The sequence below is a fragment of the Hyla sarda genome, unplaced genomic scaffold (genome assembly GCF_029499605.1).
Source record: "Hyla sarda isolate aHylSar1 unplaced genomic scaffold, aHylSar1.hap1 scaffold_516, whole genome shotgun sequence".
NCBI classification, from domain to species: Eukaryota; Metazoa; Chordata; class Amphibia; order Anura; family Hylidae; genus Hyla; species Hyla sarda.
Window position 1 is genome coordinate 137,071 of NW_026610527.1, and position 21,884 is coordinate 158,954.

A 21,884-nucleotide genomic window follows, 5' to 3' on the forward strand; every position below is an offset into this window, starting at 1 on the left:
AAGTTTGGAGACCCGGTCGGAGCTGCAAGCTATGTACTCTATTAAAAGAGGAGGTTTTTTTGAGCATTGCCGCCAGTAATTTGTCTGGTTTGTTAGCTAACCTGTAATAGGTCGCTTTTGTCCAACGGACAGCTTTCTCAACCTTGGTAGATAGAAGTGCATCCAGCTGTAAGCGGGTCTCCTTAATGGTATGATAAAGGTAAAGAGATGGGTCCTGTTGAAGAGCATACGTCAGTCTCTGTAATCTACATTCCAAGGCTATTTGGGTAGCAGTGCGGTCTCGTTTCAGTCCACTAGCTAGGGATATGATACGGCCTCTCATATAAGATTTATGGGTTAACCACACCCATACTCGGGAAGACTCAGGGATTGTGTTGGTATCGAAAAAAAATTTCAGGTCAGTATCTAGTTGTTGGTGTACCCTCGGCATGGTCAGCAATGCTTCACTCAGGCGCCATCTAAACGGGTATGTAAAGGAGGGCATCAAGTTAAAAGCAGCTAACACCATATCATGATCTGACCACACCGAGGGAACATGACGTGCATACACTACATGACTTTTTGATAGTTTTTTATTCATTTTTCATGATAAAAAAAGCGACCAAAATACGTTATTTTTTTTGCGCGTACGCCATTGACCGTGCGGTTTAATTAATGATATATTTTTATAGTTCGGACATTTACGCGCGCGGCGATACCACATATGTTTATATTTTTTTTTATTTACATGGTGTTTTTTTTTCATGGGAAAAGGGGGGGTGATTTGAACTTTTATTAAAGAAAGGGTTAAATCACATTTCTTAACTTTTTTTTTTACACTTTTTTTTTGCAGTGTTATAGCTCCCATAGGGACCTATAACACTGCACACACTGAGCTTTTACCCTGATCCCTGCAAAGCCATAGCTTTGCAGTGATCAGGGTTATCGGCGGTCGATTGCTCAAGCCTGAATCTCAGGCTTGGAGCAATCAAACGCCGAGGGGACACGCCGGAGGCAGGTAAGAGGACCTCCGCTCGTGTCCCAGCTGATCAGGACACCGCATTTTCATTGCGGTGGTCCCGATCAGCCCCGCTGAGCAGCCGGGAAGGTTTTACTTTCGGTTTAGACGCGCCGTTCAACTTTGAACGCCACGTCTAAAGGGTTAATAGCGCGCGGCACCGCGATCACTGCTGCGCGCTATTAGCCCCGGGTACCAGCATCAGATACATGCCGGGACTGACCCGATATGACGTGGGGTCACCGCGTGACCCCGCTTTACATCACGGGAGCTGGACAAGGACGTAAATATACGTCCTTTGTTGTTAAGAAATCATTCAGCAGGCACCCCGTGCAAACCCCTGGGTCTCCCCATGCAAACTCCACAACCCCCCCCCCCCCCCCATGTCGGTGAATGCCGCGAATCGTCGATCAATTCAGATGAGCGATTTGCGGCGATTTCGGGCTCATGTGGTCTGTGGTGACCCGATCGCCGGAATATAGGGATGATAGAAGCTGTCAGAGACAGCTGGGAGTTGTAGTTTTGCAACAGCTGGAGGCACACTGGTTGCAAAACACTGAGTTAAGTAACAAACTCTGTTCTTTGCAACCTGTTGCATAACTACAACCCCCAGCATGCACAGACAGCCAAAGGGCATGCTGGTAGTTTTAGTTTTGCAACAGCTGGAGGTTTGCCCCTCCCCCATGTGAATGTACAGGGTACCTTCACATGGGTGGGGTTTACAGCGAGTTTTTTGCTGCAAGTTTGAGATGCAGCAAATTTTCCGCTGCAGCTCAAACTCCCAGCAGGAAGTCTCACCCCCCCGCCTTTGTGAATGTACCCTAAAAACACTACACATTTAAAAAAAAAAAAAAAAGTGTAAAATACTACACAGTTACCTCCTCCCCCCAAATAAAAAAATGTCTCGTATGACACGGTTTCCAAAACGGAGCCTCCAGCTGTTGCAAAACAAGTCCCAGTATTGCCGGACAGCCATTGACTGCTGGGAGTTTTGCAACAGCTGGAGGCACACTGTTTGGGAAACACTGCCGTAGGGTAATTTTGGTATCGGAGGCAAATGTAATTCTTGCATCCGGGTCTGTCCCTATACAAATCCCTAATTTAGGCCTCAAATGCACATGCCGCTCTCTCACTTCGGATCCTGTCGTATTTCAAGGCAAGAGTTTAGGGCCACATATGGGGTATTTCCGTACTCGGGAGAAATTGCCTAACAAATTTTGGGGGGGGGGGGGGCTTTTTCTCCTTTTACCCCTTATGAAAAGGTAAAGTTGGGGTCTACTCCAGCATGTTATTGTAGAAAAATTTAATTTTTTACACTAACATGCTGGTGTTGCCCATACTTTTTGCCCCATACTTTTCATTTTCCCAAGAGGTAAAAGGAAAAAAAACTATTTGTAACGCAATTTCTCCTGAGTACGGCAATATCCCATATGTGGACATAAAATGCTCTGCAGGCACACAAGGCTCAGGACTGAGAGCGCCATGTACATTTTATGTGATTTGACCAGGGGGAGCTGATAGTTACAGCGGTTTGGACATAAACGCAAGAAGAAAAAAAAACACCCACGTGACCCCATTTTGGAAACTACACCCCTCACGGAAAGTAACAAGGGGTACAGTGAGCCTTAACATCCCACAGGTGTTTGACAAATTTTCATTAAAGTTGGACGTGAAAATAATTTTTTTTAATTTTTTCACTAAAATGCTGGTGTTATCCCAAATTTTTCATTTTCACCAGGGGTAATAGGAAAAAAGCCCCCCAAAATGTGTAACCCCATTCCTTCTGAGTATATAAATACACTATATCTGGATGTAAAGTCCTCTTCGGGTGAACTACAATGCTCAGAAGAGAAGGAACACCATTGGGCTTTAGAATTGAAGGCATTTACAAAGCCCCCATGGTGCCAGAACAGTGCCCCCCCCATGTGACCCCATTTTGGAAACTACACCCCTCATGGACTGTAATAAGGGGTACAGTGAGCATTTACATCAGGTGTCTGACAGATTTTTTGAACAGCCGTCCGTAAAAAAAGAAAAAAATAATTTTTCAATTGCACAGCCCAATGTTCCAAAGATCTGTCAAAAGGCGGTGGGGTGTAAATGCTCACTGCACCCCTTATTACATTCCGTGAGGGGTGTAGTTTCCAAAATCTGGCACCATGGAGGCTTTGTAAACGCACATGGTCCCCGACTTCCATTCCAAACTAATTTTCTCTCCAATAGCCCAATGGCGCTCCTTTTCTCAGCATTTTAGTTCGCCCGCAGAGCACTTTACATCCACAAATGGGGTATTTCCATACTCAGAAGAAACGAGGTTAAAATTTTGGGAGTTTTTTTTGTCCTATTACCCCTGAAAATGAAAAATTTGGGGAAACACCAGCATTTTAGTGAAAAAAACTTTATTTTCACGTCCAACTTTAGCAGAAATTTGTCAAACACCTGTGGGGTGTAAAGGCTAACTGTACCCCTTGTTACGTGCCTTGAGGGGTCTTGTTTCCCAAATAGTGTGCCATGTGGGGCTTTTTTTTTGCTGTTCTAGCACCATAGGGGCTTCTTAACTGGACATGCCCCACAAAAACCATTTCAGCAAAATTTGCTTTCCAAAAGCCAAATGTGGCTCCTTCTCTTCTGAGTATTGTAGCGTGCCCGCAGAGCACTTTACATCCACACATGGGATATTTCCATACTCAGAAGAAATGGGGCTATACATTTTGGGGGGCATTTTCTCCTATTACCTCTTGTAAATATTGTAGATTTGGGGGAAAAAAACAGCATTTTAGTGAAAAAAAAAAAGTTTCCATTTACACATCCGACTTTAACGAAAAGTCGTCAAACACTTGTGAGGTGTTAAGGCTCACTGTACCCCTTGTTACGTGTCTTGAGGGGTGTAGTTTCCAAAATAGTATGCCATGTGTTTTTTTTTTGTTGCTGTTATGACACCATAGGGGCTTCCTAAATGCAACATGCTCCCCGAAAACCATTTCCACAAAATTTCCTTTCAAAAAGCTAAATGTGGCTCCTTCTCTTCCGAGCATTGTAGTGCGCTCACAAAGCACTTTACGTCCACACATGAGGTATTTCCATTTTCAGAAGAAATGGGGTTACAACTTTTGGGGGGAATTTTCTCCTATTAGTATCAGAGATGGCAACCCTAGTGGATACTGGTCTCCCTAACAGCCGGGGGAACAGCTCAACTAGTAGTGTGGGGGATGGTAACGCAGGTAGGCCAAGACAGTTAGTTGTGGTAGGGGGGATTCTATAATCAGGAAGACGGATAGAATAATTTGTCGCCAAGACCACCTCAACCGAATGGTTTGCTGTCTCCCTGGTGCCAGGGTTCGGCATGTGGTGGAAAGGGTGGACAAATTACTAGGGGGGGCTGGGGATGACCTAGCTGTGGTGGTCCATGTGGGAACCAACGACAGAATACATGGTAGGTGGAGGAACTAGGTGCCAAGCTGAAGGGAAGGACCTCTAAGGTTGTGTTCTCTGGAATACTTCCTGTGCCATGCGCATCGCAGGAAAGACAGCGGGAGCTTAGGGGGTTAAATGCATGGCTTCAGTCGTGGTGTGAGGGGGAAGGGTTTGGGTTTTTAGAGCACTGGGCTGACTTTTCATTGGGGTACAAACTCTATTCTACGGATAATTTGCACCTGAATGGAAGGGGGTCCGCTGTGCTGGGGGAGAGAATCCTGGAAGGGGGGGCTGAGTATTTAAACTAGGTGAGTGGGGGGAGGATAATAAAGCAAAGAAAGCAGACAGTGGGATGGATAGGTTAGAGAGGGGTCAGGACATAATGGTGGGTGGAGAGGAGTCCTGTGGGGGGAGGTTAAGAGCAGTGGATAAGGAGATTCATGCGTTACAAACCAGCTGTAAAAATAAATGTAGCCCGAAAAATTGTAATCCCAATAATTCAAAAAATTCCATTAGCCCCAATAACTCGATAACTACAATAAGCCCCATTAACTCAAAAAATACCGTTAGCCCCAATAACTTAAATAACAACATTAGACCCAATAACTCAAAAAATCACTTAACCTCCTGAGCGGTAATCCCGAGCGTGACTCGGGGTTAATTTTCCCTGCCAGGATCGGTAACCCCGAGTCACGCTCGGGGTAGAATTGCAGAGTTCCCAGCCGGGCTGCACGATATATCACAAAAGCAATGCGATATAGCGATGCGGCCCCCGGGAAAACATGCGATTATCTGCTCTGGTCGGCTCCCGTTGCGGGGGCCGGCCAGAGCAGGTAAAGAAAAATACTAAAAGTCAGTGTTTCCCTACCAGGGGGCCTCCAGCTGTTGCAAAACTACAACTCTCAGCATGCCCGAACAGCCAAAGGCTGTCCGGGCATGCTGGGAGTAGTAGTTTCACAACAGCTGGAGGCCCCCTGGTAGAAAAACACTGAGCAAAGTGTAAAAGGAAGAAGTAGTAAAATAAAAAAACCTTTTGCTCACCTAGTCCCGGTCCCTGCAGATGCCGTTCCCCTCCGTGCGGTCCGGGGTGTCCTCTCTTCACTATTCATCTTCTAGGACCTTTCACTTTTCAGCCAATCACAGGCCGCAGTGGTGTAAAGTCTGTGATTGGCTGAAGGGGAAAGGGCTTGTTCTGCAGCAAATACACTAGGTATGAAATCTGCCGGCAAACCTAGTGTATACTGCTGCAGGAGAAGGTGACAAGGGGGGGGGGGATGAATGTGACAAGGGGGGGATGTGTCAGGGGGGGGGGGAATGTGACAGGGGGGGAATGTGACAAGGGGGGAATGTGTCAGGGGGGGGGGGAATGTGACAGGGGGGGAATGTGACATGAAGGGGGGAATGCGACAGGGGGGGGAATGCGACAGGGGGGGGAATGTGACTGGGGGGAATGTGACATGAAGGGGGGAATGTGACAAGGGGGGGGGGGGAATGTGACAAGGAGGGGGGAGAATGTGACAAGGAGGGGGGAGAATGTGACAAGGAGGGGGGAGAATGTGACAAGGAGGGGGGAGAATGTGACAAGGAAGGGGGAGAATGTGACAAGGAGGGGGGAGAATGTGACAAGGAGGGGGGAGAATGTGACAAGGAGGGGGGAGAATGTGACAAGGAAGGGGGAGAATGTGACAAGGAGGGGGGAGAATGTGACAAGGAGGAGGGGGGAATGTGACGGGGGATGTGACAAGGGAGAGGGGGATGTGATGGGGGAGATGTGAAATGGGCGGAGGGAGATGTGAAATTCAGTTAAAAAAAATTGTACCGCTTTTGGTACACATTTCCAGACAGAATCATACCGCCAGGGAGGTTAAATAGTACAATTAGCCCTTATAACTCAAATAATAACATTAACCCCAATAACTCTGAAAATCCCATTAGTGAGACTATATGTGTAAAACTTAATGGATATGTAAAGTGAATGTTCACAAATGCCAGAAGTCTAGCAAATAAAATGGGGGAGCTTGAGGCCTTGATACTGGAGGAACATATTGATATAGTTGGGGTCACTGAGACATGGCTGGTGATATAGTTGGGGTCACTGAGACATGGCTGGTGATATAGTTGGGGTCCCTGAGACATGGCTGGTGATATAGTTGGGGTCACTGAGACATGGCTGGTGATATAGTTGGGGTCACTGAGACATGGCTGGTGATATAGTTGGGGTCACTGAGACATGGCTGGTGATATAGTTGGGGTCACCGAGACATGGCTGGTGATATAGTTGGGGTCACTGAGACATGGCTGGTGATATAGTTGGGGTCACTGAGACATGGCTGGTGATATAGTTGGGGTCCCTGAGACATGGCTGGTGATATAGTTGGGGTCACTGAGACATGGCTGGTGATATAGTTGGGGTCACTGAGACATGGCTGGTGATATAGTTGGGGTCACCGAGACATGGCTGGTGATATAGTTGGGGTCACTGAGACATGGCTGGTGATATAGTTGGGGTCACTGAGACATGGCTGGTGATATAGTTGGGGTCACTGAGACATGGCTGGTGATATAGTTGGGGTCACTGAGACATGGCTGGTGATATAGTTGGGGTCACTGAGAAATGGCTGGTGATATAGTTGGGGTCACAGACATGGCTGGTGATATAGTTGGGGTCACAGACATGGCTGGTGATATAGTTGGGGTCACTGAGACATGGCTGGGGATATAGTTGGGGTCACTGAGACATGGCTGGTGATATAGTTGGGGTCACTGAGACATGGCTGGTGATATAGTTGGGGTCGCTGAGACATGGCTGGTGATATAGTTGGGGTCACTGAGACATGGCTGGACTCCTCACATGACTGGGCTGTTAATCTGCAGGGTTTACATTGTTCCCCAAGGATAGAATGAACAGAAAAGGTGGTGGAGTCTGTCTGTATGTAAGAAGTGGTATGAAAGTCAGTGTGAACGATGCCATAGTGTGTGATGATTCTGAGGAGGTGGAATCACTGTGGATAGAATTACAAAAGGAGGGAAATACTGAAAAAATAATATTTGGTGTAATCTACAGACCCCCTAATATCACTGAAGAGATAGAAGGTCGGCTGTATAAACAAATAGAGAGGCCGCCCGGGCAGGTACAGTGGTAATAATGGGAGATTATAACTATCCAGATATAGATTGGGGTCCGGGGCTGGCTAAAACTACAAAGGGGCGACAATTCCTAAATTTATTGCAGGATAATTTTATGGGCCAGTTTGTGGAGGACCCAACAAGAAGTGATGCCTTGTGGGATCTGATCATTTCCAACAACGCAGAGCTGGTTGGTAATGTAACTGTGCGGGAAAACCTTGGGAATAGCGACCACAATATAGTTACTTTTCACTTAAAATGTAGAAAACAAAGACAGACGGGGAAGGCAAAAACATATAACTTTAAAAAGGCAAATTTCCCTGGGCTGAGATCTGCACTACAGGACATAGACTGGGGGAGGGGTTCTCAAATACTGATACAGAAGGGAAATGGGACATCTTTATATCAACTCTAAATAACTATACAGCTAAATATATACCAAAGGGGAACAAATATAAACCATTAAAACTAAATCCTACATGGCTGACAAATGAGGTTAAAAGAGCAATAAACAACAAAAAATAGCCTTCAAAAAATTCTAATCTGATGGGTCAGCGATAACATTTATACAGTACAAGGAGCTTAATAAAATCTGTAAAAATGTAATAAAAACAGCAAAAATTCAAAATGAGAGACAGGTGGCCAAAGAAAGCAAAACTAATCCTAAATATATTTTTAGATATATAAATACAAAAAAACCAAGGACCGAGCATGTAGGACCCCTTAATAATGATAATGGGGAGATTGTCACGGGCGATCAAGAGAAGGCGGAGCTACTGAATGGGTTCTTTAGTTCTGTATATACTATGGAAGAAGGAGCTGACATTGGCCAGGTCAGTGCTGGTAACACATCATGTAATGTATTGAACTGGCTTAATGTAGAGATGGTACAAGGTAAGTTAAGTGATATAAATGTAAGCAAATCTCCAGGGCCGGATGGACTACACCCAAGAGTTCTTAGAGAGGTAAGTTCAGTAATATCTGTACCCCTGTTCATGATATTTAGAGATTCTCTGGTGTCTGGTATTGTGCCAAGGGACTGGCGCAAGGCGAATGTGGTACCAATCTTCAAAAAGGGCTCTAGGTCTTCGCCAGGCAATTATAGACCGGTAAGTCTAACGTGCATTGTGGGTAAATTGTTTGAAGGACTTATAAGGAATTACATACAGGAATACATAGGGGATAATAGTATTATAAGTGATAGCCAGCATGGGTTTACTAAGGAGAGAAGTTGTCACCGATCTAATTTGCTTTTATGAAGAGGTGAGTAGAAGCCTTGACACAGGGATGGCTGTGGATATAGTGTTTCTGGATTTTGCCAAAGTGTTTGATACTGTCCCTCATAGACGTCTGACAGGTAAGTTAAGGTCCTTGGGCTTGCGTGGTATACCCCGATAAATACGGTAACTATTACCTCTTGTAAAAATGGTTAATTTGGTGAAAAAACTGCATTTTGGTGAAAAAAATGAATTTTTTCTTCATTTACACATGCCGAATTTACCGAAAAGTCATCAAACACCTGTGAGGTGTTAAGGCTCACTGTACCCCTTGTTACATGCCTTGAAGGGTGTAGTTTCCAAAATAGTATGTCATGTGTTTTTTTTAGGGGCTTCCTAAATGTGACATGCACCCGCCCTCCCCCCCCAAAAAAAAAAACATTTCAGCAAAATTCACTTTCCAAAATCCCACTGTCACTCCTTCCCTTCTGGGCCCTCTAGTGCACCCACAGAGCACTTTACATTCACATATGAGGTATTTCCTTACTCGAGAGAAATTGGGTCACACATTTTGGGGGGCTTTTTCTCCTTTTACCCCTTGTAAAAATTCTAAAACTGGGTCTACAAGAACATGGTAGTGTAAAAAATGCAAACTTTTCTAATTTTTCATGAATTTTGGAAACTTTATGCAAGTATCGACGAAAATTTACCATTATGTTAAAGTAGAATATGTCACGAAAAAACTCTCTCGGAATCAAATTCATAAGTAAAAGCATCCCAGAGTTATTACTGCTTAAAGTGACAGTGGTCAGATGTGCAAAAAAAGCTCTGGTCCTTAAGGTGAAAATGGGCTTGATCCTTAAGGGGTTAATGTATATCGTTGAGCCATCTCTCTTTACCAGTGCACGCTTTACAGTTAGGAAAACACCCTTTAATGTGCAAGTTATTGAAAGGTATTAAATATAGAAGACCCCCTGCTCCTAGGTATCAATCTACTTGGGATGTCAAGTTACTCTTACATTTGATCAATTCATGGGGATATGATGATTCCGTACAATTGGTTCCAGTTCTGTTCATTCTGTTTTCAACATGAGAACTTCAACTTTATATTATTCTCATCTACCACTTCATCAAAGAAAGAGGAGGGGCTTCACCTGAGAATTTAGCACAATGTGAGTCTCCTGTCTTTAATAAAATCTATATTTTCCGTCATCAAGGGTAGGAAAATCTCTAATTATAATGGATGACTAACACAATCATCACGCAGAAATATACACTCACCTGACAGAGCAACCGAGTGGTAAGATCCTGCTGCCACTTGCTTTACTTTTACATTTTCCAAACCTATTAAAGAAAAAAAAAAAAGGCAAAGTTTGTGAACAGAGACAGAACAAAAATGTAAGTAGAAAGACAAACAAAAAATGTTCCTACTTAAAGTGTACCTGTTATATGACTGGAAAAAAAATAAATAAATAAAAAAATAGTGCTCATGTGTGTTACCCACTAGGTAATGCATTCTGACATCCACTGCTCAAAAAGGGGTGTGTCCGAGACAAGCGCTGAGTTCAGGATTGGGTGTGTCCGAGACAAGCGCTGAGCTCAGGAAGGGGTGTGTCCGAGACAAGCGCTGAGTTCAGGATTGGGTGTGTCCGAGACAAGCGCTGAGCTCCGGAAGGTGTGTGTCCGAGACAGGCGCTGAACTCCGGAAGGTGTGTGTCCGAGACAAGCGCTGAGTTCAGGAAGGTGTGTGTCCGAGACAAGCGCTGAGCTCCGGAAGGTGTGTGTCCGAGACAAGCGCTGAGTTCAGGATTGGGTGTGTCCGAGACAAGCGCTGAGTTCAGGATTGGGTGTGTCCGAGACAAGCGCTGAGTTCAGGATTGGGTGTGTCCGAGACAAGCGCTGAGCTCCGGAAGGTGTGTCTCCGAGACAGGTGCTGAACTCCGGAAGGTGTGTGTCCGAGACAGGAGCTGAACTCCGGAAGGTGTGTGTCCGAGACAATCGCTGAGCTCAGGAAGGTGTGTGTCCGAGACAAGCGCTGAGTTCAGGAAGGTGTGTGTCCGAGACAAGCCCTGAGTTTCAGGAAGGTGTGTGTCCGAGACAAGCGCTGAGCTCAGGAAGGTGTGTCCGAGACAAGCGCTGAGCTCAGGAAGGTGTGTGTCCGAGACAAGCGCTGAGCTCAGGAAGGTGTGTCTCCGAGACAAGCGCTGAGTTCAGGAAGGTGTGTCCAAGACAAGCGCTGAGCTCAGGAAGGTGTGTCTCCGAGACAAGCGCTGAGCTCAGGAAGGTGTGTGTCCGAGACAAGCGCTGAGCTCAGGAAGGTGTGTCTCCGAGACAAGCGCTGAGTTCAGGAAGGTGTGTGTCTGAGACAAGCCCTGAGTTCAGGAAGGTGTGTGTCCGAGACAAGCGCTGAGCTCAGGAAGGTGTGTGTCCGAGACAAGCGCTGAGCTCAGGAAGGTGTGTGTCCGAGACAAGCGCTGAGCTCAGGAAGGTGTGTGTCCGAGACAAACGCTGAGTTCAGGAAGGTGTGTGTCCGAGACAAGCGCTGAGCTCAGGAAGGTGTGTCTCCGAGACAAACGCTGAGTTCAGGAAGGTGTGTGTCCGAGACAAGCGCTGAGTTCAGGAAGGTGTGTGTCCGAGACAAGCGCTGAGCTCAGGAAGGTGTGTGTCCGAGACAAGCGCCGAGTTCAGGAAGGTGTGTGTCCGAGACAAGCGCTGAGCTCAGGAAGGTGTGTGTCCAAGACAAGCGATGAGCTCAGGAAGGTGTGTCGGAGACAAGCGCTGAGCTCAGGAAGGTGTGTGTCCGAGACAAGCGATGAGCTCAGGAAGGTGTGTGTCCGAGACAAGCCCTGAGTTCAGGAAGGTGTGTGTCCAAGACAAGCGCTGAGCTCAGGAAGGTGTGTCCGAGACAAGCCCTGAGTTCAGGAAGGTGTGTGTCCAAGACAAGCGCTGAGTTCAGGAAGGTGTGTGTCCAAGACAAGCGCTGAGCTCAGGAAGGTGTGTCCGAGACAAGCCCTGAGTTCAGAAGGTGTGTCCGAGACAAGTGCTGAACTCAGGAAGGTGTGTCGGAGACAAGCGCCAAGTTCAGGAAGGTGTGTGTCCGAGACAAGCGCTGAGTTCAGGAAGGTGTGTCGGAGACAAGCGCTGAGTTCAGGAAGGTGTGTGTCCGAGACAAGTGCTGAGTTCAGGATTGGGTGTGTCCGAGACAAGCGCCGAGTTCAGGAAGGTGTGTGTCCGAGACAAGCGCTGAGTTCAGGAAGGTGTGTCGGAGACAAGTGCTGAGTTCAGGAAGGTGTGTGTCCGAGACAAGCGCCGAGTTCAGGAAGGTGTGTGTCCGAGACAAGCGCCGAGTTCAGGAAGGTGTGTCGGAGACAAGCGCTGAGCTCAGGAAGGTGTGTGTCCGAGACAAGCGCTGAGTTCAGGAAGGTGTGTCCGAGACAAGCGCCGAGTTCAGGAAGGTGTGTGTCCGAGACAAGCGCTGAGTTCAGGAAGGTGTGTGTCGGAGACAAGCGCTGAGCTCAGGAAGGTGTGTGTGTCGGAGACAAGCGATGAGTTCAGGAAGGTGTGTGTCGGAGACAAGCGATGAGTTCAGGAAGGTGTGTGTCGGAGACAAGCCCTGAGTTCAGGAAGTGTGTGTCCGAGACAAGCGCTGAGTTCAGGATTGGGTGTGTCTGAGACAAGCCCTGAGTTCAGGAAGGTGTGTGTCCGAGACAAGCGCTGAGTTCAGGAAGGTGTGTCCGAGACAAGCCCTGAGTTCAGGAAGGTGTGTGTCCGAGACAAGCGCTGAGCTCAGGAAGGTGTGTGTCCGAGACAAGCGCTGAGTTCAGGAAGGTGTGTGTCCGAGACAAGCGCCGAGTTCAGGAAGGTGTGTGTCCGAGACAAGCGCCGAGTTCAGGAAGGTGTGTGTCCGAGACAAGCGCTGAGTTCAGGAAGGTGTGTGTCCGAGACAAGCGCCGAGTTCAGGAAGGTGTGTGTCCGAGACAAGCGCCGAGTTCAGGAAGGTGTGTCGGAGACAAGCGCTGAGCTCAGGAAGGTGTGTGTGTCGGAGACAAGCGCTGAGCTCAGGAAGGTGTGTGTGTCGGAGACAAGCGATGAGTTCAGGAAGGTGTGTGTCGGAGACAAGCCCTGAGTTCAGGAAGTGTGTGTCCGAGACAAGCGCTGAGTTCAGGATTGGGTGTGTCTGAGACAAGCCCTGAGTTCAGGAAGGTGTGTGTCCGAGACAAGCGCTGAGTTCAGGAAGGTGTGTGTCTGAGACAAGCGCCGAGTTCAGGAAGGTGTGTGTCCGAGACAAGCGCCGAGTTCAGGAAGGTGTGTGTCCGAGACAAGCACTGATCACTGCAGGCTGCTCTGTAACCCCTTGCTCTCTGGGTCTCTCCATTCAATCACTGCAGGCTGCTCTGTAACCCCTTCCTCTCTGGGTCCCCCATTCAATCACTGCAGGCTTCTCTGTAACCCTATCCTCTTGGTTTTAATGCTGCAGTCTGATGGGACAGGAGTGAGCACAAAGGAGTGCTAGTCCTACCTTCACTTACTGGACTTTATCCATGCCTGTAATTCAGCTGGGACAAAGATGATGCTGCAGCGCTACATTATGTTTTATGATTATTTTTTTATGAACTATATTATACATACTAAATGTTTTGCCAGGATATACAATACAGAAAAAAAAGTTTCAGTACAACAGCGCCCATTTAAATACTAAATTATATGCAGGAGAGCTTTACTTGGCCCCAATCAATGGTATGTCCTTATATGTCTACATGAGGCACAGTTTTGCAGATGAACATGAGTACAGTGCCGAAGAACTAGTCGTGTTAAAGATGTTGTCCCAGAACACCCGGCTAACATGTCCAGTGCTGGTGGTCACACGTCCTCCATCATGTCACCTGATTCCTCTGCTATAAAAGCTGCAGAGCGATTTCTGCTTTGTACAGGTCAGCAGTAAGAAATGGTGCACTAAAGTGGTTTATTCTTACCGCCCACAGATGGTATTGGGCAGGTACCTGGTTTCCTCCAGACATGATGCTGCCCCCACCATGATCACTGTAGGGATGGTATTGGGCAGGTGATGGGCAGGTACCTGGTTTCCCCCAGACATGATGCTGCCCCACCATGATCACTGTAGGGATGGTATTGGGCACGTGATGGGCAGTGCCTGGTTTCCTCCAGACATGATGCTGCCCCCACCATGATCACTGTAGGGATGGTATTGGGCAGGTGATGGGCAGGGCCTGGTTTCCTCCAGACATGATGCTGCCCCACCATGATCACTGTAGGGATGGTATTGGGCAGGTGATGGGCAGTACCTGGTTTCCTCCAGACATGATGCTGCCCCCACCATGATCACTGTAGGGATGGTATTGGGCAGGTGATGAGCAGTACCTGGTTTCCCACAGACATGATGCTGCCCCCACCATGATCACTGTAGGGATGGTAATGGGCAGGTGATGGGCAGTGCCTGGTTTCCCCCAGACATGATGCTGCCCCCACCATGATCACTGTAGGGATAGTATTGGGCAGGTGATGAGCAGTACCCGATTTCCTCCAGACATGATGCTGCCCCCACCATGATCACTGTAGGGATGGTATTGGGCAGGTGATGGGAAGTACCTGGTCTCCCCCAGACATGATGCTGCCCCCACCATGATCACTGTAGGGATGGTATTGGGCAGGTGATGGGCAGTGCCTGGTTTCCCCCAGACATGATGCTGCCCCCACCATGATCACTGTAGGGATGGTATTGGGCAGGTGATGGGCAGTACCTGGTTTCCCCCAGACATGATGCTGCCCCCACCATGATCACTGTAGGGATGGTATTGGGCAGGTGATGGGCAGTGCCTGGTTTCCTCCAGACATGATGCTGCCCCCACCATGATCACTGTAGGGATGGTATTGGGCAGGTGATGGGCAGTACCTGGTCTCCCCCAGACATGATGCTGCCCCCACCATGATCACTGTAGGGATGGTATTGGGCAGTGCCTGCTTTCCTCCAGACATGATGCTGCCCCCCCATGATCACTGTAGGGATGGTATTGGGCAGGTGATGGGCAGTGCCTGCTTTCCTCCAGACATGATGCTGCCCCCACCATGATCACTGTAATGTTATTAAAAAATATGCTTCTTTCTATTTAATTTTCAACTTTGAAGAAATTACCACTAGGGGTCTCCCTACCAGTCCTGGCAGCAAGCATTTCAGACTCATGCTGGAGTCCTAAACACTACGAGCTGCCAGTCTGCTTTGTTCACAAAGGAGAACACTCAGAGCTGCCAGCCTGCTTTGTTCACAGCCTGTTTGGCTGTGAACAAAGCAGGCTGGCAGCTCTGAGTGTTTAGGACTCCAGCATGAGTCTGAAATGCTTGCTGCCAGGACTGATCGGGGAAAAATACAATAGAAAGAAGCATATTTTTGCATTAACATGCTATTGGAAAGTTATTCAACATTCATTAATCTAAAATATATCAAAAGTTTATTTAATGAGAGGTACCCTTTAAGGTGCAGATTCTCCAAGATGATCTGGAGAAATGGGAGAAACCAGCACTAAACGAGTCATAGAAAAAGTTTGGATACTTAGGTCCATGCCAAATATTAGTTTCTCCTTATTTATAAATTTTCTAAAAAAAAATCTAAAATTCTATTTCAAATTTTCATTATGGGGTATTAAGTGCAAAATGATGGGAAACATATTTTTTATTTTTTTTATTTAAGTAGAACAATAATAAGAGAGGTCATCATGCATCACTCCCACAACAGGGATAGGATGGTGGTTGGCTGCATTACGTTGTACCCAGTAGGCTGTTATTAACCCCTTAAGGACAATGGACGTACTCCTACTGATATCGATCAGCAGGCATCGTGGCATATCGCCCAGGGGGGTCATGAACAATTCAGCCCAGCGATCTGCGGCGGATTCCGGGTCAATCGGGTCTCCAGTGACCCGGAATTACTGGCTGATCGGGGCAGTCTCTGACGGCCCCGAACAGCCATAGCCAGCAGGGGTGAGGTGGCACTGGTGCCACCTCACGATCGCCCCGATTCATGGGCCGGTTTACCGGCCGACCAATCAGGGCACCTGCTGCGGGTGTCACTCCCGCAACCCGCTCCGCCCCTCTTCCGGAGGACGTTATCGGGTGCGGGAAGAGGACCCCGGCAGCTGGGGACCCCGATCCCCGGCGTCCCTGTTGGGATCGGGGCCCCAGGAACGGCGGCGGCGAGGGACTGACCTGCAGCGTGGATCAGCAGTTGAACTGCAGTTGCAAAAAGGGCATGCTGGGAGCTGTAGTTATGCAACAGCAGGAGGCAGACCACCACAACTCCCAGCATTCCCTTATGGGCATGCTGGGACTTATAGTTTTGCAACAGCTGGAGGCACATTTTTTCTATGGAAAAGTGTACCTTCAGCTGTTGTATAACTACAACTCCCAGCTTGCACAATCAGCTAAAGTGCATGCTGGGAGTTGTAGTGGTGCATCTGCTGGTTGCATAACTACAACTCCCAGCATGCCTGTTGGTGACTGCTGAGAGTTGTAATTTTGCAACAGCTGAAGGCACACTGGTTGTGAAACACTGAGTTGAGTAGCAAACCAGTGTGTCTCCAGCTGTTGCATAACTACAATCCCCAGCCAAAGTAGTATGCCTCCAGCTGTTGCATAACTACAAGTCCCAGCATGCCCTTCCACTGTCTGTACATGCTGGGGATTGTAGCTTTTGCAACAGCTGAAGGCACACTGGTTGCAAAACACTGAGTTTGTTACCAAACTCAGTGTTTCACAACCAGTGTGCCTCCAGCTGTTGCAAAACTACAGCTCCCAGCATGCACTGATAGACCGTACATGCTGGGAGTTGTAGTTTTGCAACAGCTGGATGTTTCTCCCCCCCAGGGTACACTCACATAGGCTGAGGTTTACAGTAAGTATCCGGCTGCAAGTTTGAGCTGCGGCAAATTTTCTGCCGCAGCTCAAACTGCCAGAGAGAAACTACTGTGAACCCCCGCCCGTGTGACTGTACCCTAAAAACACTACACTAACACAAAATAAAATAAAAAGTAAAAAACATTACATATACACATACCCCTACACAGCCCCCCTCCCCTCGCCAATAAAAATGAAAAACGTCTCTGTTTCTAAAACGGAGCCTCCAGCTGTTGCAAAACAAATACTCCCAGTATTGCCAGATAGCCACTGACAGTCCAGGCATGCTTGGAGTTTAGCAACAGCTGGAGGCAGCTGTTTGGGAATCACTGGCGTAGAATACCCCTATGTCCACTGCTATGCAAGTCCCTAATTTAGGCCTCAAATGCGCATGGCGCTCTTTTGCTTTGGAGCCCTGTCGTATTTCAAGGCAACAGTTTAGGGTCACATATGGGGTATCGCCGTACTCGGGAGAAATTGTGTTACAAATTTGGGGTATTTTCTGCTATTACCCTTTTTAAAAATGTAAAATTTTTGGGAAACCAAGCATTTTAGGTAAAAAATTTTTTTTTTTTTTTACATATGCAAAAGTCGTGAAACACCTGTGGGGTATAAATGTTCACATTACCCCTTGTTATGTTCCCCAAGGGGTCTAGTTTCCAAAATGGTATGCCACGTGGGCTTTTTTTTTTGCTGTTCTGGCACCATAGGGGCTTCCTGAATGCGGCATGCCCCCAGAGCAAAATTTGCTTTCAAAAAGCCAAATGTGACTCCTCCTCTTCTGAGACCTGCAGTGCGTCAGCAGAGCACTTTTCACCCCCATATGGGGTGTTTTCTGAATCGCGAGAAATTGGGCTTCAAATTTTGGGGGGAATTTTCTGCTATTAACCTTTTTAAAAATGTAAAATTTTGGGGAAACCAAGCATTTTAGGTAAAAGTCGTGAATCACCTGTGGGGTATTAAGGTTCACTTTACCTCTTGTTATGCTCCCCGAGGGGTCTAGTTTCCAAAATGGTATGCCATGTGGTTTTTTTATGCTGTTCTGGCACCATATGGGCTTCCTAAAGGTGACATGCCCCCCCCCCCCAAAACCATTTGTCACTCCTTCCCTTCTGAGCCCTCTACTGCACCCGCCGAACACTTTACGTAGACATATGAAGTATGTGCTTACTCGAGAGAAATTGGGTTCCAAATAAAAGTACAAATTTTCTCCTTTTTACCCCTTGTAAAAATTCAAAAATTGGGTCTACAAGAACAAGCGAGTGTAAAAAATGAAGATTTTGAATTTTCTCCTTCACTTTGCTGCTATTCCTGTGAAACACCTAAAGGGTTAAAACACTTACTGAATGTAATTTTGAATACTTTGGGGGGGGGGGGGGGGGGTGTAGTTTTTATAATGGGGTCATTTGTGGGGTATTTCTTATATGAAGACCCTTCAAATCAACTTCAAACCTGAACTGGTCCCTGAAAAATAGTGAGTTTGAAAATTTTGTGAAAAATGTAAAAATTGCTGCTGAACTTTGAAGCCTCTGATGTCTTCCAAAAGTAAAAACTCATAAATTTTATGATGCCAACATAAAGTAGACATATTGTATGTGTGAACCAAAACATTTTTTTATTTTGAATATCCATTTTCCTTACAAGCAGAGAGCTTCAAAGTTAGAAAAATGCAAAATTTTCATTTTTTTCATCAAATTTGGAGATTTTTCACCAAGAAAGGATGAAAGGTACAACAAAAATGTAACACTATGTTAAAGTAGAATATGTCACGAAAAAACAATCTCAGAATAAGAATGATAAGTAAAAGCATCAGAGTTAAGGTCGGCTGTATAAACAAATAGAGAGGCCGCCCGGGCAGGTACAGTGGTAATAATGGGAGATTATAACTATCCAGATATAGATTGGGGTCCGGGGCTGACTAAAACTACAAAGGGGCGACAATTCCTAAATTTATTGCAGGATAATTTTATGGGCCAGTTTGTGGAGGACCCAACAAGAAGTGATGCCTTGTGGGATCTGATCATTTCCAACAACGCAGAGCTGGTTGGTAATGTAACTGTGCGGGAAAACCTTGGGAATAGCGACCACAATATAGTTACTTTTCACTTAAAATGTAGAAAACAAAGACAGGCGGGGAAGGCAAAAACATATAACTTTAAAAAGGCAAATTTCCCTGGGCTGAGATCTGCACTACAGGACATAGACTGGGGGAGGGGTTCTCAAATACTGATACAGACGGTAAATGGGACATCTTTATATCAACTCTAAATAACTATACAGCTAAATATATACCAAAGGGGAACAAGTATAAACCATTAAAACTAAATCCTACATGGCTGACAAATGAGGTTAAAAGAGCAATAAACAACAAAAAAATAGCCTTCAAATAATACAAATCTGATGGGTCAGCTATAACATTTATACAGTACAAGGAGCTTAATAAAATCTGTAAAAATGTAATAAAAACAGCAAAAATTCTAAATGAGAGACAGGTGGCCAAAGAAAGCAAAACTAATCCTAAATATTTTTTTAGATATATAAATACAAAAAAAACCAAGGACAGAGCATGTAGGACCCCATAATAATGATAATGGGGAGATTGTCACGGGCGATCAAGAGAAGGCGGAGCTACTGAATGGGTTCTTTAGTTCTGTATACACTATGGAAAAAGGAGCTGACATTGGCCAGGTCAGTGCTGGTAACACATCATGGACAGGTCAGTGCTGGTAACACATCATGTACAGGTCAGTGCTGGTAACACATCATGTACAGGTCAGTGCTGGTAACACATCATGTACAGGTCAGTGCTGGTAACACATCATGTACAGGTCAGTGCTGGTAACACATCATGTACAGGTCAGTGCTGGTAACACATCATGTACAGGTCAGTGCTGGTAACACATCATGTACAGGTCAGTGCTGGTAACACATCATGTACAGGTCAGTGCTGGTAACACATCATGTAATGTACTGAACTGGCTTAATGTAGAGATGGTACAAGGTAAGTTAAGTAATATAAATGTAAGCAAATCTCCAGGGCCGGATGGACTACACCCAAGAGTTCTTAGAGAGGTAAGTTCAGTAATATCTGTACCCTTGTTCATGATATTTAGAGATTCTCTGGTGTCTGGTATTGTGCCAAGGGACTGGCGCAAGGATAATGTGGTGCCAATCTTCAAGAAGGGCTCTAGGTCTTCCCCAGGCAATTATAGACCGGTAAGTCTAACGTGCATTGTGGGTAAATTGTTTGAAGGACTTATAAGGGATTACATACAGGAATACATAGGGGATAATAGTATTATAAGTGATAACCAGCAGGGGTTTACTAAGGATAGAAGGTGTCACCAATCTAATTTGCTTTTATGAAGAGGTGAGTAGAAGCCTTGACAGAGGAATGGCTGTGGATATAGAGGGGGGCTGTGTATATAGAGGGGGGCTGTGTATATAGAGGAATGGCTGTGGATATAGAGGGGGGCTCTGTATATAGAGGGGGGCTGTGTATATTGAGGAATGGCTGTGAATATAGTGTTTCTGGATTTTGCCAAAGCGTTTGATACTGTCCCTCACAGACGTCTGACAGGTAAGTTAAGGTCTTGGAAACTTTAGTCTGTAACTGGATTGAACACTGGCTCATGGATCGTACCCAGAGAGTGGTGGTCAATGATTCGTACTCTGATTGGTCCCCGGTAATTAGTGGTGTACCCCAAGGTTCTGTACTGGGCCCGCTGTTGTTTAATTTATTTATCAATGATATAGAGGATGGTATTAACAGCTCTGTTTCTATCTTTGCAGATGACACCAAGCTTTGTAGCACGGTACAGTCTATAGAGGATGTATATAGGTTACAAGATGACTTGGATAGACTAAGTGTCTGGGCCTCCACTTGGCAAATTAGGTTCAATGTTGATAAATGTAAAGTTATGCATCTGGGTACTAATAACCTGCAGCGTCGTATGTCTTAGGGGGGATTAAACTGGCAGAGTCACTGGTAGAAAAGGATCTGGGTGACTTGTAGATCACACACTACAGAATAGCACAATGTCAGGCTGCTGCTTCCAAAGCCGGCAGGATATTGTCATGTATAAAAAGAGGCATGGACTCGAGGGACAGGGACATAATACTCCCCCTTTATAAAGCATTGGTACGGCCTCACCTGGAATATGCTGTTCAGTTTTGGTCGCCTGTTCATAAAAGGGACACTGTGGAGCTGGAAAGGGTGCAGAGACATGCGACTAAACTAATATGGGGCATGGAACATCTTAGCTATGAGGAGTGATTAAAGGAGTTACAATTGTCTTGAGAAGAGACGTTTAAGGGGGTATATAATAAACGTATATAAGTATATAAATGGCCCATACAAAAAATATGGAGAAAAACTGTTCCAGGTTAAACCCCCCCAAAGGACAAGGGGGCACTCCCTCCGTCTGGAGAAGAAAAGGTTTAGTCTAAAGGGGCGACACGCCTTCTTTACCGTGAGGACTGTGAATTTATGGAACGGTCTACCTCAGGAACTGGTCACAGCAGGAACAATTAACAGCTTTAAAACAGGGTTAGATACATTCCTGGAACAAAATAACATTAATGCTTATGCAGAATTATAAAACTACATCCCTTTCCCTTATCCCCTTACACCCTTCCCTTCAATTCCCTGGTTGGACTTGATGGGCGTATGTATTTTTTCAACCATACTAACTATGTAACTATGTAAGAGTTATTAATGTTTAAAGTGACAGTGGCAAGAATTGCAAAAAATGCTCTGGTCCTTAAGGTGTAAAATGGCCTGGTCCTTAAGGGGTTAAACAGCAGGGAAGTTTCTTTTAAAGGAAAAGTCTTGTGGCGAAAACTTATCCCCTTCCTTCTTCATTCTCAAGGCTCTCACCATTATCTCTCACTATTCCTTCCAGAGATGCTATGTGAGGCTCCAAGCTGCCATGTTCCGGCACACCTTCCACATGGTTCTCCATTGTTCCTCCTTTTTTAGCAGAATACCATTTTTTCAGCACCTGTCGTATGGTTAATTAAATTAATTCACAAACACCTCCTCTGCATTGGTAAGTGACATGGCCCTTCAATCCTTTTTACACAGTAACTCTTGGCGACCATTCCCAAATTGTGGCAGACACTCTTCTTCCTTTTGATGGCTAGTAAGAAATCGTTACCTCAATATGTCCTCTGACGAATTCTGATCTGCTGAAATGTCTACCTTTCTGTAAACGGTTGGAACA

The 21,884-nt window shown here is 46.1% G+C and overlaps 1 protein-coding gene across 6 annotated transcripts in view; it reads right to left on the reverse strand.

Annotated features, from left to right (window-relative positions):
* The window catches only part of SERGEF (secretion regulating guanine nucleotide exchange factor), a 136,323-nt gene that overhangs the window by 83,094 nt on the left and 31,345 nt on the right, over positions 1–21,884 (reverse strand). For all 6 annotated transcript variants that reach the window (XR_008878985.1, XR_008878986.1, XR_008878987.1 and 3 more), the window contains exon 7: positions 10,036–10,098. Coding sequence is in view for 3 of the 6 variants with exons in the window: in XM_056553981.1 (XP_056409956.1) it covers positions 10,036–10,098 (63 nt within the window). In the remaining 3 variants the exon portion in view is untranslated. The remainder of the gene's footprint in view (positions 1–10,035; positions 10,099–21,884) is intronic.